The sequence below is a fragment of the Ricinus communis genome, chromosome 2 (genome assembly GCF_019578655.1).
Source record: "Ricinus communis isolate WT05 ecotype wild-type chromosome 2, ASM1957865v1, whole genome shotgun sequence".
Classification (NCBI taxonomy): domain Eukaryota; kingdom Viridiplantae; phylum Streptophyta; class Magnoliopsida; order Malpighiales; family Euphorbiaceae; genus Ricinus; species Ricinus communis.
This window is the reverse complement of record NC_063257.1, coordinates 8,818,299-8,839,472: the sequence shown is the minus strand read 5'-3', so window position 1 is coordinate 8,839,472 and position 21,174 is coordinate 8,818,299. Positions and strand designations below refer to the sequence as shown.

Below are 21,174 nucleotides of genomic sequence, written 5' to 3'. Positions count from 1 at the left end.
TTCCTCTACTTCTCAATATGTTTGTTTGTGTTTCAAAGAAGAAGCATGCACAATATTTATTCAAACCCTTTTTTTTCTTTTCTTTTTTTGGATTCTCTGCACCCTTATGGCAACGAACATGTTCAAAACATTAATCTTGTTCCTCTTTATATTACAGATAAATTTCAAAAGAGACCATGAATGTAGTAAAATACATGGTTTTAATTGTTTAATATGTCAGACGCTTCAGTATATTCCAAAAGAAAAAAGAAAAGCTTTTAATTTCAAAGAAAAAGCTTTTTGGTTCATTCAAATTTCAAATTAATGCATGGTTTAATCGTTTAATATGTCAAATGTTTCGCTATATTCCAAAAGAAACAAACTTTTTGGTACATAATTCTGATAAAATTATGTTACTGCTGGCTGCGTCAGAGTTGAGGAACAAAGTCTATGTTTAAGACCAATTTTTGTGTGCATCAATATATATATAAAATAACATATTTCACCACCATCAATCACTGGTATCAAATAATGATTTTGACCATTGAATAATATAATCATTTACCTGTTTGGCTTATGTTATGTACTACACAGTTCAAGTAAATTGAACTGACTTTGATGCCTGCTAGAAGAAGAAAACCGAATTGGAAAACAGATGGATGCTTCTTGACATTATTTGGATGGGACTGATACTGGATATTCACCAACCTTTTTGAACTTCATAACTATGAGAAATATATTTTGAAACTCACCTCTACTAGTAAGTAGTGTTAAGGGTCTTTTTTTTTTAATTATTATTCAGAATATTCATGTTTGAATTGGGATGCTGTAAATTGTAACGTTCACCTAATAAATATAATTCTAAAAATTCGACCTCATAATTTTTAATTAGAAAATATATTTAAAAAATTCGCCAACACACTACTAGACTAAGACCATATTGGTTGAATTCTTAATTTTTTCTTACATTATGAAACCGATAAAAAGACTATTATTAGGTCAATGGTCCCATAAGTTAACACCAGCAAAGTGTTGTCGAATTGATATTAAGGTGTTCAGATATACAGCTTTGGCTTGATATGAACAGCACCCTCTAAACTAAGTTTATGGATAAACTTAATTTTCTCTACATAATTTGCAGAAGATTCTATGATTTTTTATATTTCTTTACAGTTCTAAAATAGATCAAATTTACCTCAATAATCTAAGGCATCTACAATGGGAATAATGAAAGTTGTAATATGCTTCATTTACACCTGTAAAAAGGTTAAAAGCTGGCATAGTTGGCAGCTTTTTTATATTTTTTGTAATATAATATTTTTATTGCATGTGCAACTGTAACAATTTGTACACATGATGGAACTTCAAGGTTCTTAGGAAGTAAATTTTTTTCCTAAAGTTAGTTAATTATTTTTCAAAGATATATATATATATATAGATTATTAAAATAAATATGTAATTTAATTATGAAAAGTTTATAAACAGCCTTAATGTTTAGCATAATCTGCATTTACATTTCTTATTTTTTCATAATATATACTTTCATCCCTCGTGTCAACTGCCGTCTATTTAAAATATTAGTATTATATAAAATTATTGAAAAAAATTATAAAACTTGTTCATATTTTTATTATTTTTTAAATATAAAATTTTATTTTTTAAAATAAAAAAAGTGTTGTATCTATTCCCTAATTTAAGTAAAAAATATTTTATTTCATTCTGAAATAAATTTCAATTTAATATAGACACACATAATGATAAAAATATCCTTTTAAATTTATTAAAATATGACACATTAATACTTTGACCAATTTAAAATTTATTAAATTAGCAGACTACTACCGAAAAAACTATTAAGATGAAAGGTGTACAAAAAAAAGGATGAAAGTGCATATTTTTTAAAATTAGATAACAAACATACATATTATGTTAAACCTCATAAAGCATTTATAATTACACCTTAATTATGAGTCTACACTGTTATAACAAGCATAATCTACAATGAAATATAAAAAATAATAATAATAAAATAATGAGATAGCATGTCGATTAGATCCTAAAGAATGTAAATCATTGTGAATGGTCTAAGACTTCAACAAATAGGAGCAATTAAATAGGGTTGACCCATAGGATCGCATAATGTTCTAATTTATTATCAAACCCTATGAGAGAAACTAAAAAGAAGACCTAAAACCCAGTTTAGGACCATTCTTTTTTCTTTTCCCCAAGGGTTTGGGACCATTCATTTTCAATAGAGGTAGCTTAGATATACTTCTAGCCATAAGCCCATTACATGTGCAAGAAAGTGCACCTCTTCTTCCTTCATCAAACAATGGTTTGGTTGGAGTCATTTCCATTGGAAAACACCAATTATGGACAGTGTTTTAGTTCCACTAATTCATGAGCTTTTGTCCTAACCGTTGTTTAATGAGTTAAAAAAGAAAAGAAAAGAAAAAAGTAGTATGCCCTATAGTTAACCTACTTTTGTCACCTTCATGTTCATTTCTCTTACCTATAATTAAGCTAGTCACTTTAAATGTCATGTCCTGTTAATACAAGACGTAAAACCAAACCCTAATTCGATATTTATAATATGTTCTTTGATATAAATTTGATAAGAATCTGATGCTTTCTGGATCACAAATAATGATTTGTTTGTAAAAAGATTAACTTGGTTAATAGTGAGAATGCTCTTTATTTTATTGATAAGTTTGAATTTACAGCTAGCAGGAAAATTATATTTAAAATTAAAAAGCATTAAAATATATATATATATATATATATATATATATATATATATATATAATTGTTGTCCTTTTCATTATAAACTTTAACTTGGATCATACTTATATAATGTTTATTTCTTATATAAATTCTCTAGTTTTAGTTTTAATTAGATAAATTGCTTGCAGTGCAATTTTTTTTCCAATATTTGGAAATCGATAATAATACTAAAAATTTTCATGATGTTAAAATTTAGATTGGGTGAAAATATTATAAGCTTAATTTAATATTTTATTTCTTGAATTAACTTACGAAATATCTGACTATTTTTTAATTAATGTTCATATATTTTAATTTTTAATTTAATTTAATATATGTCTAAATTTTAATTTTTAATAATATTTTAATATTTTCGTATAACATATATAGACATATTGAATAAAAATATATGTTAAAATAATAAATTCATATTTTTATTAAATTATATTAAAATTTAAGAATTAAATTAATTAAATGATTAAATTATAAAAATATAAATATATATTTACTCAATATTATATCTTAGATATTATACTATATCTTTTTACGATATTTTTATTAATTTTTTATTTAATTTCTATTATCATATTCAAATATCTTTTAAATAGATATTATACACTAATTTTATGGAGTGGATATGAGATTTAAAATCAATAGTTGGTTTTATTTAGAAAAGAAAAAGAAGAGATTCATATTAGAATAAAAGTTAGAGACTTTTTATTAAAATATCATTGTGTTGTTTTACTATTTTAAATCTATTTTCAATTATAAGTAATTAATTGATATTAATTTAAATAATTTATTAATTTTATTTATTATCTTATTAATTCTATTCTTAATTATTTATAATAATTGAATTTATACGAATAAATTTCATATTATTAAATACCATCAATTAAATTTTAAAAATGAATAATAAATCTAAATAAATAAAAATAATGTGTCTATATATATATATATTATTTATATAATATAAAACATATATATATATAATTAATTTATTCAATTTTAAATATATTAATAGATTATCAAATTAAAATAATTTTATTTTTTATAAATTTATTTAGTACCGTATTACATTGGAATGACTAAAATCTAAATTCATCCAAATAATTGAATTGTGTCTCTCTCGTTCACCCAAAATAGTTAGGTGAACCACCACTCCCTAAAACATTAGTACATTACAACTTCTCTTCTTTTTTTTTTAACTCAAATAATTAAACTACATTTCCCCCAACTCTAAGAATTAAAAATAACATCAGGAGATTTACACGTGTCGCTATGTCAGCTTTGTCTGTTAGTTACCGTACCCTCAATAGGTCACCAGGCTGTACACGTCCACTCCCCTCTCTTGCACGCATTCCCACGTAGCTTATCGCCTTTTCCATTTATTACGTCACTTCCTATGCTAATTGTTACACACGTAGCAAATGAATAAATAATTGCATTTTTGCCTTTTCTGGCAGTCGTTACTCTTTTATCTCTCACGTGTACGTCCACGTGCACTTTGAGATAATTTTTAATTTAACCACCGCCATTCGACGAAAGTGACATATTTAAATTTAGTATAAAAATTATAATTTAGTATATAAAACTAAAAATTATTAATATTTAAATATATAAAATTAGTAATTTATATAAAAATTAAATAATTATAAAAATTGTACATGAGTCTGTTAATATTTAATAATCAAATATTTAAATTTTAAAAATTATAAATTAATGTATAAATTTAATAAATATTTATAATTAAATGTATATAATAGGTCAAAAATTATAAATTTATAATTTTAAAATATATATTATCAGCTTAGAAAATTAGAAAAAATACAATATAAAAAAGTCATTAAAAATATCAATTTTTAATTAATTAATACACTATTCTTACTACTATTATTATTATATTATTTCTATATTTCTATTAATTTTTCTAAAACAAATTTACTCAACTTTGAGCGATACTTTATCTTTTTCAACTCATTACTATAAATATTTAAAGTAAAATTGAACATTGAGGATGATAACCTTAATTATAATATTAATTATTAATATATCTTTTTATAATACATGTATAGTATTTATTTAGATATATTTTTTAAATTTTATAAATTTTAATATATATATATATATATATATATATATATATAATGAATGGTTTCACACTTAAATATTAATAATTTTTAATTTTACACACTAAAATATAATTTTCAAGCAATTAAACACTTTATTATTAAATTTTAATAAATTGACGTACCATTTTAAAATAAACTGTTATAAATACCATGTAACATATTGTTGATATATATAAAATACATTAAATTATAAATATTTACTAGTTACATATACTTAACTCAAATATTGAAAAGTTAAAATACTATTTTTTTAATTATCTTTTTAATTCACATAAAAAATAAAAAAAATGCTAAATAACCGACTTTTAGTTTATATTAATAATGTGGCATATAAAATTACTTTATAATATAAAATAGTATTCTCAAAAGTGAATATAAATTAAAATGGACTACTTCGTATTAATGTAATAAAAAAGAAATTTTCTTTTAATTCTTTGAATCAGTTTGTGTCAACTAAAATTATGTCATTTTCTACTATTTGTATAATACAACGTTTTATATCAATTTCATGTATTATTATATAAAAATCACAAAAACTCTAGTCAAGAAAACAAAAAAATAATTTTTAAATTATACAATTATAATTCGATACTATATAAATTATCTTATAAACGTTGGTCATAAATAAAATAAAATAGAAAAAATTAAATACAAGGCAAATTTCCTTTTGTATACATATGATTAGAGGGAAGGAAAAGAACATGTAAAATATGTCAAAAGGGTGGGTCTTATTTCGGTGATCCTAAACGAAAAGGAACCTTCGCAATGTATTGGGACCTCAGACAATGAATTGAAGAGTTTTGCCGGCATGAAGTGAACAGGATAATGCCATTTTCTTTTGGGCGGTACCAGCGACAAACAAAGCAATCTGAACAGCAATTTGTAGCACGTTTTTTTAGTGTTTTAAAGAATCAGCATTGTTTCCGGCACACCGATATCTATGTGACACCTGTTTTCCCGACGTGGCACAGCAATTCATCATTTTTTTTTCTTTTTAGTTGGGATCTATGTTCTTTTCTTTTTTCTATTAGTATTGTGATAGTTTGCAAAGAAAATGTGTTGTAATAGAAATAAGAAATATAAAAGACAAAACCTGCAACTAATAATTCAGCACAACTAATTTGAATTTTTAATTTAAAAAAAAAAAAGGGTCATAGCAAGGGAAAGGACTCACAGAAGATAGATTATTAAGGAGTTAAGCTTTCTTATAAGTAATAGAAACATTATTTTTAATAATTGAGGATGAAAAGAAAAGATATAACATGCACCAATTAATTAAATAATCAAAGGAAAGGAGGAAAAAATCAATAATGTCAATGTTCAAAGATTAGGGACCTTTTTTAAATTTTAATTTACTCTTCTCAAGAAAGAGAAAATAATAGAAGTCCCATTTCGGCTCATTTGAGAGCCCTAATCTTGAAAGGGATGGGTTGGCAAAAATGTATAAATAAAGAAAAAAAAAGAATTAAGCAATTGAACACGTTTTTCTTGAGATGTTAAAATAAGGGTTTAGATTGATTTTGTTTTAATTTGATAAGTCCATTGATTTTTTTGCCTCAATTAATTTGATAATGAATGTGTCAAATTCTATTAACATTCTTTTGAATTTGTATGCTTTCTAAAGCTCCATGAATTCCCCTTTTGTTTAGAAGAATTTTCTAGAACTTGGAATTCGTCGGTTCTTGAATTTTACCCACTTAAAAGTCTTCCATAATTAATGAATTGTTAAAAACAATCAACGAATTGTTATATACATTTTTGTTATAATGCTTGATTTTTGTATTTTGACTATTATTTTTGTATTTTAGTTATTGTTATAATTAATATACTTTACCTAGTCTCCTTTCTTTTTTTTTTTGCTTTATTTTGTCCATTATAAAGTTTAGTCTAATTTTATTTTATTAATTATTAGTTTAGTAAATTAGATAAAAGAAATTATTTATTAATAAAAATTAACTTGTAATTAGTTTTTATATTTTATATTTAAAATGATAATTCTATTATTATTATGTAGGAAGTAGAAAGTTCTTTAAAACAATCTTTGACTGATCCCTTTAAACTCCTTCCAATTATAGATAGTATCAGAAAATTCAAGCACCTTAGGAGGTGTATTCTTACATGCAACTCCACCCTCCTTCAAATTCATCAGTGATGAAGTGAGTGTTAATTGTAATCCCAATTGCCCTTAGATTAGACTTGTAAATAATTAGCAGCCACAAATGAATATGATAAAATGGGGAGAAACCACTAATCAAAAGATTAGATAAAAAAGCTTATTAGTTCATAAACACAAAACATGATTATCCATTCAATGAGATTATTAAATTAAAGACACTTAATTTCAATTAAATATCTGACTATAAAGCATGGGAGTGATAGATTTGTCGAATTTTGTAGATACATATAGACTGCATTTATTTGAGATGTATTGTGTATCATCACAATAAAAAATTGATATGTATAAATTTTATCTGTAAATTAAAAATTTATACGATCTTTAATTATTTAAAGTTAATAAATATATAAAATAAAATAGTAATTATATATATATATATATATATATATATATATAAATTGGCAAGATTTTCCAATATTTTCTAGTTTAACATTGAAAATTAAAATTAAACCCAAGATTATACCACAAGAAAATAAAACTAGCATCAAAATTGTAATAAACTGCAAGCAAACTCCAACTGGCATTCATGATTTTACCACATTCATTTGCTTAATAATAAAAATTAATGGAACATCAAATCTCTGAGAAGAAACAATTTGCCTACAAAATCCAAAATGTTTTTTCCTCTAAACTTCGTATCATGATTTGCTTCTTTTCCTTTATAACATCAATATTAAAAAAAAAAAAAAAAAAAAACCCAGCAAAACAAATAGCCCAATGCTACATGCAAATACAAAGAGAGAAATGTTAAAAGAAAACTAACAATAGGACAAGTATTCAAGATTTTGCAAAAATAGAAAAACAAAAAAAAGAAGTGTGTAAAATATATCAAAGATTATTAATTAGTAGAGGAAGGATAGTGAGTAGAATCTGACCGCGGCGGGACTGAAATATCAGAACCACTAGGCTGATTCTGATTTTGTGGGGGTGTTCGAAAATAACCCAATTGTTGACCTGCCAAAAGCAGAGGAAATGAAGCAGAGGACCCTGCTGATAAGGACGATGATGAGGATGATGACAATGTTGATAACCCAGAAGAAGATGCTCCAAATGAAAGAGCCGAAGATGGCAATGAAAGATTTGATTGTAAAGATGCCAATTGCTGGTTATAAAACATTTGTTCCAGTAAACTGGAAGGTTGTTGAACGCCATGAAAGTCTCCACTGCTCTGTAGTAACTGAGAGTATTCCCAGTAATCTCTCAAGGGATTATCGGTTTGCAGATGGAATAATGATTGCTGCTGCTGCTGCTGTTGCGATGGTGGTTGTGGCGGAGGTGGGCGAGACATGGGGATTTGAGAAACGGGAATGGTGGTTTGTATTGGAGGTGGCAATATTCTAACGTTTTCGGGAAAGTTAAGTTTAGCTCTGTTCCCTCTGAATCTTAAAGCAGCTTCATCGTATGCTCGTGCAGCTGCTTCTGCTGTGTCGAATGTACCAAGCCAAACTCTTGCTGCTTTATGTGGATCACGTATTTCTGCTGCCCATTTGCCCCACGGTCTTTGCCTTACTCCTCTGTATCTTCTTCTCCGCTCGCTGCTGCCCCCTCCTATTTCTTCGTACGACACTGTTTCAGTTGATGATGTAGAGGGCGGTGGGGCGGTGGTTGTGGTCGTGGGGATTATTATTGAAGGTGTTGTGGCTTCTTCCTCTGTTACTGTAAATGGTTTAAAGAAAAGAACTGATTACATACATAGAAATGAGAAAGTATTTTCCATTTGCTTTAAAGCTAAGAGGTAGTAGATGCCAAAATTATAATGGTGCACTAGCACTGTTCTATTGCTTCTTTCAAGATTCAATGAAAAATTTATGATGCGATGAAAGTTGAAAAAATTCAGGCTATTGGTTTTCATGGAAGATGACAAGAATACATGCAATAATGTAAATAAACCTTCATATTATACATTAAAATGGGTATTTTGCTTTGAGAAAATTAAAAATATGCAAGGGTGGAAATGGATAAGTATGTAAGAGATATTTATGTGCTAGAATAATCCTATAGTTGATGTAACAAAAATATGGGGTTTGTAAGGGATTAGTGAGGCATGGATTTGTGCAAAGGAATAAAATAAGAGTTAAAGAGATAAGAATGGGGCAGAGCTATTTTTTATTTTTTAAAAGAACAAAATCGAAGTGGATAGAGAAGTTATGATGGAAGCATACCAGTTGCACCAGAAGAAGATGAATCACCTTGCGAACTTCTGAAATCACCATACCCTCTATAAACCCTAGGTAAAGACTCGACCAATTGTGCTCCTGCAACTTCTTCTTCGCGCCCTCTTTTTTGTCCAACCCAAAAACCCGAACCAGAAGATGAATAAGCAGCTGATAGAGACGGAGGAGAAGAAGAAGAAGTAGAAGAAGAAGCAAGTCCATAACTAGTTGATGGTATTACACCCTCTAAACCGACATATCCCCAATCACCGCCGCCACTACTAGCAGTAGCAGCAGCTCCTTGTCCTGAAACGACATGAGTAAGGGCTGATACCATGGCCGACATCTCTCTTGTGCTTCCATATCCGGGAAACATTTGTGTTGGCTGCTGCTGCTGTCCCTGATTCAACAGAAATGATTGTTGATTACTATTAGTACCATCAGCCTCATCGCCGCTATCTGTAGTAGCTACAGCAGGGTACCTGATGTACTCGTCTGACCTTCCTCGGTTCGCCACCTTCAAGTTGAGCAAGCACATGTAAAAACAATATATGGTGATACCGCAGAGAGGTCTCAAAAAAACAACCCAAGTCGTTTTCTCTTTTCTTGTTTTTAATTTTCTAATTTCCCTTTTTTTCCTTGTTTCTGGAGTACCCTTTTGGAAGTTTTAAAGAAAGGCGAGGGCTTTATATATGGAGATAGGGAATTCAAACTTGATCAGCCGCCATTGAAACAGTTCAGACTCTTTCTCTTTTATCTCTCTTGCAAGAACAGAAAAACTAAAACACCTTCATGATAAATATCATAATACAGTACCTCAGTTTCTTTTCTTTTTTTTTTTTGAGAAAAAAAGGGTAATTTTAATTTTTATTTATTTTTATATTACAGGTATGACAAGATTATCGAGTTGATAAGAACAAGCTAATAGCTTAACAGAGGCATGTCGGTGATTTTTAGATTAGAAACAGAGAATCCAGTTTGGAATTTTCTTTCTTTTTGTTCTTTATATGCAAACCAAGGCAGAGCAGCTTAACTAAAAACCTTTTTTTTTTTAATTTTATCTTAGGGGGATGAATTAAATAATAATTTATAGTATATATGTAAATATGGTTAGCCCAAAATTAGTAAAATGGGCCATAAGGTATTATAAGAGTAAATGTTGATTATGTATGAAATATATATATACTTAGCCAAGTAGAGATTGGAGGTTGTTAAAATGACAGTTTAAGTTTTGACTTTTGGTTTCATTTTTCTAGAGTGTGAACAAAACCCATTACTTAGGTAAAGTAATAGGATATTGGGTTATGGACAATTTCTTCACTTCTAATATTAGCTCAATTGGGTAGCTTAAAGAAGAAATGATGGTGGAGTCTGCATTAAAAGAAAAAGAAATAGGCCCATTTTCTTTCATGTTCTCAATCTTCTTCTAGTGAACTTCAATGAGAAATTTCTGGTGAAAAAAAGGCAATGAGGGAGGTTGAATTGGTCTAAAACAAAGGGCTTTTGTTTACTATTCAATTCAAAAGTTAAATATCCAATTTTGGCTTATTCTTTTACTTAATTGTGATGCAAGTAATTAGTATATAATAGTCTTGAAAGCATAAACTTAATATAATATACAAAAACCAGGTTATATATTTATGTACTTATTAATAAAGAGAGTCAAGATTTTTGGGCTTTCAGGTGGAGCAAGCAAGAGGTTGTTACATTATGATTATTAATTGGACAATGATAGATAATCACTTAGTATATACATAGTTATAAATTAATTATTTCACCGTGAATCATCATCATCACCTCAATTTTTTAGTTATTACAACACCATTTCATAATAATTTATTATAATAATTATTAATTAGGTGGATTTTTAGTTATTTATTTATTTAGTTCTCCTTTGTTAAAGCCATTATATGAATGTTATTTAAATCTCTTTTATTATAATATTCATTATTATTATTATATCCAAAAAGATGAATAACTTGACAAAAGATAAGAATGCATAAATTCAATTTATATTATTATTAAGTTAAATTAAAATAGTATAACTCTCATCAAAGTATTAAAATGTGAATAAAATTTAAATTATTCAAATTTAGAATATTCAAGATTTATATATGAATAAAATTTGTAATTAAAAGAAATACTAAAGAGTTATATCAATTAAAAAATATTAATTTTGTAGAAAATATTTACTAGAATCTAATAATAATTTAATTTTAGATGAATATGGTACTTAATAATAAGTACAAGACTGAATTAAAATTTTTTTTAGTCAATTAAGTTTTTTGACCGGTTGACTAATAGAGAAAATCAATAAAAAAAATTGATAATTAATGAAAACAAGCATTACGAGGTACTATTTTATTTTTAAAAATGTAGAATTGAGCTTGTAAATTTTGAAAAATTGTAAGAGTATAATAGCAATAGTTCCTATATATATATATAAAATATAACTACTCGTTAGAGCTTAAAAGCTTTATATTTTAAATAATAAATAAGTTTAAATATTTTATATTTTGCAACTATTTTATAAATTTATTTTAGAAGAAAAATCTCTATGTACAAATCACTCGTTCAATGCACTATTATGGAAGGAAAAAGACTAATTAGAGGGATTATTTGAGGTAAAACAAAGGAAAATGAATATTAATGGGGGTGAGCTAAGGAGGGTAAGTTCGGTAGAACAAACAAAATGTTTCAGCTTTTAACGCAACCCCAGTTGGCAATTTGGCTAAGTCTGGTTTCGAAGTGGCACAGGTTCAACCTCAAATTGATTTCAAATTTCCCTTTTTTCTATGATTCGGTGCAAATTGTCCTTTTTTTTATTCAAGCCATTAAGGTTGATGTGGCAATTAGAATTAGAAAGGACCCAACTGGTCATCTTTTAATGGAAAAATAATAAAATATTTACATTTTTATTAAATTTATATTTTATAATAAAAAAATATTAAAACAAAAAAAACTAATTTTTTAGAAAAATATAATTTTATGTTTTTCTGATTATTTTTTAAAACAATCACCACATGAATTTTCTAGATAAATAAAAATAATATCTTTAAAAAAGTATAAATAAAAATAATATTTTTTTATTACCTTCTCTAAAAGACCAGCGAATGAGTTTAGAAAATAAAATAAAATAAAGTGGTGGTGGTGAAGTTCATGTCAACTTGGACCATGGTCAACTCGTCTTAAGAACACACGTGGACATTTCTGTAGGTACAGCTGCAAGGGATGGTGATGTGTTTGTTTAGGGTAGGCCCTTGTTAGTGACCTACAAAGGACCCTTCCCCCTGCCCTTTCAAACGTCTAGAATGCTTAAGAGGAATTGCTTTTTTTCTTTTCCTCTTTTACTCGTCTATTCTATTTAATAAAATGATATATAAATATTTTCGATAATTGATTACTTGTGTTCTTTTATTTCGAATGCTCTTGCTCTTCAATTAAACAACTATAATTTAGTTACTCAATCTTCTTTCAGAATTTCTTAAATATAAATTATTGATTTAGTGTCCAATATGTCATATTATTCCTAATAAAAAAATATAGAGACTTATTATATTTTTAAAATTTTGAGATTATACTATTACCTAAAATATATTTATCTATTGGTTAGTTATATTTGTCGATTAATTATGCATTTAATTTTTTTATTTATCAAAAATTAATTAAATAAGTCATAAATTGCATAATCTGATAATTATTTTTTTTATTTAATATAAAAATATTAAATTCATATCAAGTAATTTTTAGGACACTTAAATGCTATATTTTTTTCGGTTCTTCATAATATTATATGTTGAAGATTTCATTTTTATGTATGGAATGTTATTGATGTGTAATTCATATATATAAAAAAAATCTAATCGTCTGTTAAATATAGGCCTAATACAAGACTTTGCATTGAGTATGTCGTGATCAAGATATCCTTATAACTATTATATTTTTAGGGTTTATGTAATTGTAAGAATTGAAAATATTAAGATTGATTTGACCTATTTTGGCAAAAGAAACTCTAAAACAAATAAAACTAATTCGTTTTTTAATTTAATAATAAAATAAACTGTTTTAAAAGTAAAAAAAAAATTGAAGTTTATAAATCTTACTAATTTTAAAAATCAAAATAATATTAACAAAAATTATTTGCAATACTACGGAGAAAAGGGCATTCTAAAAGAATAAATATTAACATAAATGTCAAATAAATACGAAGGTATTTTAGTCTGACCACTATACGGACAAAGTCTTTAACTACTTCTTGGAACTATTTAGACAATATACATGTGCACCACTTTCTTGTCTAATTCAATCAAATATAATAATGAATCGGTCTTTTATTACCATAATATTCTTTTCTTCTAAAATTAATATAAGTCATATTTAATGCTTCTTTCTTCTTCTTCTTCTTCTTCTTCTTATTATTATTATTATTATTATTATTAAAGTTTCATGGGGAAGACAAAGTTGAACAATTCCATTAACTTAAAAGCTAAAACCCAATACAAATGGTAATGACACTTCTTTTAACATTAGAAAACAATAATTTGGATAACATTGATGCATGCGTATTCAAAAGGATGTGTTTTAAGCTTTTAATAATTAAAGACCCAAATTAGTTTAATATAAACTTAGGTCAAAATTTGAATCATGTTTCATATTTTATAATATTTTTTAAAACCAAAATATTTTCTCCTTATCCACTTTAAAAATGTGATACAAGTACCAAAAATTTCACATTTTATTGAGTTAGTTAGATCTCATATGTGGGTGCAATCGGGTAAGCCAATTATTAATTTAGATAAATTTTGCAACTCTTTAATATTAATAAGAATAATTATGATAAATCTAGATTTTTATTAACAATATTCTGATTTTAACTTTTCCGTCTCATATATTTTTCTTTATATCCGTGTCAAATCTTCTAGTCTTAATATCTACTTTTAGGATTTGTCTCGATTAATAAAATAATATCGGAGAATACGAAAAAGATTGTTAATATATTTCTTATTAATATTTTTTTATCTATGTCTTTTAAAAAAAAAAATTAAAAATCTCTTTATAATCTTCAATATTCGCTAACCTATCATAAAAGTAACCAATTAATTTTACATGTATGATTAAATATATGTTATATAATTGGCATTATATTTTAGAACATATAATTTATTTGGTGGATTGCAAAGAAGGTCTTTCAGATTCTATTAATTTGACGATTTCATACATCAATTGCATGAAGAGAAAGCAATAATTCGTGAAAGTTATGCTTACATGGAATTTGACCAGCCAAAAAATTAAATTAAATTGTTTATAAAACTCTTTCAATTCCCCTCTAGGGTTGGCTCTTCTAAATAAACATTATATTATACACTATGAGATTTAGGGTTACTCCTTTAACTATCTCCATCTTCTATGGGAATTTTGATGTGGAGGCTTCAGCCTCCATTTTGGAATCTCAGATCGAAACCATTGACATTAAGGCATCCTTTTAAAAACTTTCAAATTACAGGAAAAAGGAAAAGGAAAAAAAAAAAGATGAAAAATATATTGCTAGTTAGATTATATTCTGCATGCTAAAATTATCAACTTTTCTCCCTCTGATTTTGGTTTTTCTAATTAAATTCTTAAATCTTTTACGACAATGAATACAAAACTAATTTAACTTATTTTATAAATGTATTTAGTTTCCAAAAGAATATTGAAATAAAATAAACAATGGAAGATTGGGTTTTTCTTTTCTTTTCATTTAAAATATTTTTCAATAAGTAATTCATTTAAAATTTTAAAACGTGTTTTCTATATATATATAAAATATGTCCAAAACATCTACAGATGCTGAAATTAAATAAAAATAAAATTTGGTGACTCAATTATATAAAGTTCATAGTTCCAATTATGCATTTAGCCCTCTATGTATTAAAATGTTTTAAAGGAGGAATTCTTACCATTTTAATCTCAAATATTTTAATCGTAAAATGAATTAGTAATATACATATTGAGGTCAAAGCCAATTATATAAGCTTCTTCACATGGGATCAAGGCATTATTTATTACTCCAAAATTTTGTGTCATTTCTACAAAACCCCACCAAGACTTTCTTTTTTGACAGATAACCCCTCCTTGGCTGGTCCCTGATTTATCCCAAGAAAATTGAAAATTGGCTCAATTTGACACACTCAATATCATTTACCTTTCTTTTCTCTAAAAAGTAATCATTTACAAAGATTTAAAAATAAACAAAAATTAATGAAACTGGAATTAATAATGGGTAATGTTTCTTTTTTGGGAAATTTATAATTAATTTATTCGTACAGTTTGCGTCACGGTTTGTGAACTTTTTAGTATTTGCTCTACTTATTCTATGTCGGCTGGTTTTTTAAAATACTAAAGGGTTCGGACAAAAGGTTCTTATGCAGCACACACGTGGAGGGGTCGCTTTTGTTGGAAAGTACACTTGTCACATGCTTTGAAATTCCCACATGATTTTAATTGCTCAAACGTGCCACGTCAGCTGCATTTTTTACATACTTTTTAAGTTTGATTATATATAAATATAACTTGATTATAATATTAAATTAATATCTCTCTATCCATTTGCATCGTTTATCATTTACCAAAATTAGTCGGGATTTTATTATTTTTACGATGAGAATTATTAAGAATTAGTGCAAATTCAATGGGCGAACCCAATAAAACAAAACTGAAACATCTAAGATAAGTGTCAAAGTCTGAATTTGATTAATCCATAATCTGAATCAAAATTAAAAATTAATATAAAATAATAATAATAATAATAATAAATTAAGAGATACAATGGGAAAAGCATTTTATATATATATATATATATAATATAAAGTTTCTGTGGTTGTAGGGTTGGTGGTTTGAATGGACAAAAAGAGGGCAGGTTCAAAGTTCATATTTCTTAAAAAGACAATAAACAATTAAGCCAAGAAATAGTATAAGATGCGACTTTCTTTAGATATACCCAAAACGTGGATACATGCCAATCCCACAAAGGATATATATGAAATAATTATAGAAAAAGTTGAATTTTATTTTGTTTTTTAAAAAGTTTTCTTGGTGTTAGGAGTTTTTCTCAAGAAAATCAAATAATTTGGTGCATAAATAGTTGGGATTCCACTGTCTATTGCATGGATATGCAATTCTTTTACCTCAAGTGGGGTTTAATTAGATCTTGTTTGACATCAAATTCTTCATTGAAACTTTTGTATCAATTTCCATACTCCATTGAGCATTAGAGAAAATATTTGTATTACCTCAGTTAAGAGACTGATAGAATTTGAATTCTAACAATTTGATCCTCATTTCTAAAATAGTTTTGTTTTACTATTGAATAAGGACACCGGTTCTTAAAAATTCAAATTCTATGATTTCTTCGTTAATTCGACTCGGGAATTTAGAATTATTTGAAAATGAAAAGAAAAGGAAAAAGCCAAGTGATTTATTAATGTAGGGTAAGATATCTTTGAACAGGATTTGCCATTTTGACCTAATGTTTCGATAATGACTTAACTGTGCAGAAAACGAAACTTGAACTTGACAATGATTTCTATTATATCGAATACCTGTTGATCAATATATCTCAATATTTATTAAAATTATCATTTTTTAAATGAATAAAGATATTGGAATCATTTTTAAAAAATATAATATTTTTAAATTTAAACTGTAATACGAGATAAAAATAAAACTTTATTCAACGACATTATATAAATAATAGAAAAAGACGTGTTCGAAATACTAAAACGAGTTATTGTATTAAAACATTTTTCATGGCGAAACACAATGCCATGAAAAATTTAAGGAAAATATATAAAACTCATCATTCTATAAAATGATTCCATCTCAACAAGGGCAATAGAATATCAAAGATTTTGTACTTAAGAATGGTGATGTGCAAACAAGCAAGATTCTACAGAAGGTCGCATAAGGAAACAAGAAAAGAAAAAAGGAAAAAAAAGGGAATTTGGCAATTACTTTTATAAGAGTGACATTCCCCTTTTGCAATTTCTGTTAATTAAGAATGATTGAAGAAGTAATTATGTGAATCATGCTTAACTCATGGATAATGACGATGATTATTAACTATCCAGATGCATGCACTTCCTCTGTGATTTTAAGTACTTACTTAGATACCCAATTTAATCATGTCTTTGTTTTACTTTTACTTTTTGTGCTCTTGGGCTGTAATGATTCCTTTGCTTTGCTTTGATGGTTAAAAAGAACGGATATCAATTACAGGATTCCCCCATAACTGATGAAAAGCAAATAAATTCCCTTTTGAAATATATTTCTAATTTTTCATCGTACACTCAGTGGCTATACAAACATTGATGATCTTAACTCTTATACATATAGTTGGATTTTAGACCCCATAACTACAATCCACTTTTTAACATTCATTTAATCATTGTTTAGTTCAGTTATTTAATTTTAATTTGCTAATAAATAATTAACGTATGAATCTAAAAATATGTTCAGTTTAACTAAAATCTCAAATTCGAGTTTTAGAAATACAATCCACTTTTTAACATTCATTTCAAACTATGATTGATTAATAAAATATTAAAGGGAGAAGAAATGCGTATTCAGAACCTTAAATCTTGTTTTGTGATGAAAAGAAAATTAATGTAAATTATTCTGTGCATGTCAATCAATGAACTATTCTGTCCTTGTTTAAGTCCACACTTGCGGACCAAATGAAATTAATGTGTGCAGTGTAGGAATGCTAAAGCCATTTATTTTCAATGCTTATTGACCTGACCTCACCCTTCCTAAAACAGCAACTAAATTCCAACTTCTTTTTGGCTCTTCAATTTACTTTAGATCCCAAGAGAATTATTGCAGAATCACAGTCAGTTTTTCAATCACACTTCCACACATTACCAAAAAGAACTGGGACCTCAAATAGCACCCACTCAAGCATGATCTTGGAACCAAAGCTTCCTGAAAAAAAATGATTTGCTAGCATTTGAAAACACATGTACATGTTTTTCATCAATTGAGATGCAAAAAACAACAGATGACGACTTGTTTAAATTTCATTTAATTACTAATAAATAATTCCACTCAATTGTATTATAATATGCTAATTTATAATTATAAAATCTCATTTCTTATCGGAAAATTATTTGATTGGTTGGATTAATAATTTCTTGTGTTAGAAAAATAAGCACTTGATTACAAGTAATCACTTTTGAAATGGTTATGCTCGATCAATCTTTTATTAAATAATTTTTAAAAAGTTATTTTATCATTTATAAGGGTCCTATCTAATACGCTCAAAGAAAATCTATTCAATTGATTGAAATGCATAAAGCCGAGCCGCAAAATGAGGTAAGAATGAACCTCAGGCGGTTAAATCACAATGAAGATGTAATTAGAAAAAGCAAGAATTGATTAACATTGATCAAATGATTGATGAAAAATCTAATAAGCATAGCACAACTCACTTTAATTTAATTTCTCAAAAAGCAGACTGAAAATAGAAATAAAACAGATAATAGTGAAGTTTCAATGACCCACAAAAATTACAGCCTCCCTGTGGTAAGAATCCAGTTATAGTGATGGATGATGCTATTAGGGTTTTATTTATTTTTTCTTTTCTTCTTTTTGGCTGCTTTGTGTTCGAGTTCAATGCATCATATGTTATATATATAACCGACCTAACAATAACTTCCTGAAAAAGAAGACAATAATTTTGTACAATATTGTCCATAATGTTAGTACTATTGGAGGTTCTGAAATAATTGGCCATGGACCAACCCCATTAATTGGAATATACTTTTTAGGTAAATATTTGACAATATGTGCAGTACTTAATGCCTAAACTATAGTAGAAATAATGTCTCTAAATTCAGAAACTTTAGTAGAGAAATCAAATTTCTGAAGTTATTTTTCTTTGTTTATTTTTAAATAGCTATATATTTATTTTGTGTCATTCTTAGGTAGTACAATTTGAATCCCAATCTATGGAAAATTAATTATTGGAGGGTAATTTTTCCCTTTCTTTTTGTTGTGTTTTTTAAAAGCAGATTGCTGGTATTGTAATTATATTGTCATCTTAAATTATATTTGTTGGCTGTTCGATCAATAGTAGAAATGCGATTTACCAAGTAATGTCCCTTTTAATGGTAATTATACCTGCAGTTATTTACTTTTACACTTTAATTTTATCAGTAATTTTGAATTTATTTTTATAATAAAGATCAAATAAATTGAAATAGAAACTGAAATAGAATGATTTAAATAAAATAGATTAAATTACATTAAAATTCTAATCAAGCCTCATCTTATTGATACTCATCTATGTTAGTGGCTGCGGAGGTGCCCAAAGCCGGTCAACTTGTTTTACTAACGAGAGGTAAATATCTAATCCACATTTTTATTCTTCTTTATTTACTTGATTTGAAAAATATGTAATTATTTGTTTAAAATTTAATAATATTTGAATTTTCATATTTTTTAAAATATAAATTATTTCTTTGAATATCAATTAAAAATAACTGGTTATGAATCTTCAAAACAAATGGTAATTTGTTGATCCTGTCACACATGCTTAATTTAGTTTTTTTCTAAATTTATAAACTTTTTAACTTAAATTTTTATATATTTTACTCAAATCGATCCTATTTTAAAAAAAATTCATAAAAAAAAATAATTATATAATACGGCAAACATCACATAAGTGATGTAAAAATGTTATAAAAATGGTGGATTAATAGTTTTTTTTTTCTATTGATAATAGTCAATTGGGTTCGGTCAATATCTATTTTCACTAATTATTTAACCAGAATTTCATCTCCAGCAAAAGAAGTAGCTACTTGGGAGGCTACTGATTTCCTTCTCACTTTCATAAATTAAAATTTTTAGAAAGAACCCATCAGAATCATTGACACCTAACCTAAATTAGGGCAAAGGGGGAAGGAGTGTGTAGAAGAAAATATTAGGTTTAAAATATAAAATATGTGTAAAAAAGTTTCAAAAGGAAAGATGCAAAAATTAGAAAATGATAAACTTGGAAAGCCATGAAACATGAATTACGAGAGACACATGCTTAATGCATTGAGAGCCCAAAATACATATACCCCTATTAAACCATTGAACCCATCAAAGATCCTGACCAGACAAGACAGCAGAAACAAAATTAAATATATCAATTCATTTTCATAATTCTTTTGTCAATCTTCTGTTTCTGATAACTACAAATCCCTGCACCATTTTCGGCATATCAAGACAAAACCCATGTTTCAGTACAGATTTCATTTTATTTCATTCCTTTTCTTTTTCTTATTTAATAATATAATGTATCGAATAAAATTTTTACGGATATGAAAAAATAAAATTTTAAACATGTTGAACTAATTTTTATTCAATTCAGTTTAATGATTTTTTTTAAAAAATTTGATTTATTTTTTAAGTTTTTTAACAATCAAAATTATATCATTCTGGTTCGATTTTATATAAAAAAAATTAATTTAATCTAAATAACTGATTTTTTATTAAAATCTATTTTTTATTTTAATATGAAATTTAATTTTTAAAATAATTTTAAACTTAATTTAATTTTTTCAGCTCAGTTACTGTGATTTGCATCCTATATTTAATTCAATCTTCATATATAATTCAGTTTAATTATTTTAATTTATTTAATATTTGATTTATTTTAAAATTAGTTCATTTTATTCGGTAAAGTTGATTTAGTTTGGTATTGAACCGAATTGATCGAATGCTCACCCTTACTAGCGAGTAAATTTTTTTTAAATCTTGATAGAAATATATATATTTAAAACTCAAATTTAAAATCTTAATTAAGCTAGAACATACTTTTATTATTTTATTTATACGTTATCAAATTATTTTCTTTTTCATTCTTCGTTTATTCAAAAGTTATTCATTGACCCGATTGCCCTTTAGAGTATTCTTTTTCTCCTTATCCCAACTTAACTTCCAGTAA

At 26.4% G+C, this 21,174-nt stretch overlaps 1 protein-coding gene and 1 long non-coding RNA gene across 2 annotated transcripts; one reads left to right on the top strand and one right to left on the bottom strand.

The window, feature by feature from the left end:
- Positions 1-7,558: 7,558 nt before the first annotated feature.
- Positions 7,559-9,891, bottom strand: LOC8283177 (ethylene-responsive transcription factor ABR1). The gene is made up of 2 exons (XM_002524264.4): positions 9,213-9,891; positions 7,559-8,706 (listed from the first exon to the last, which is right to left on the bottom strand). The coding sequence occupies exons 1-2, from the start codon at positions 9,739-9,741 to the stop codon at positions 7,889-7,891; spliced, it is 1,347 nt and encodes a 448-aa protein (XP_002524310.1). The 5' UTR covers positions 9,742-9,891; the 3' UTR covers positions 7,559-7,888.
- LOC125369190 lies at positions 9,798-10,258 on the top strand. Its single transcript, XR_007214808.1, has 2 exons — positions 9,798-9,938; positions 10,092-10,258. It is a non-coding gene; the product is annotated as an uncharacterized LOC125369190 (long non-coding RNA).
- Positions 10,259-21,174: the final 10,916 nt, after the last annotated feature.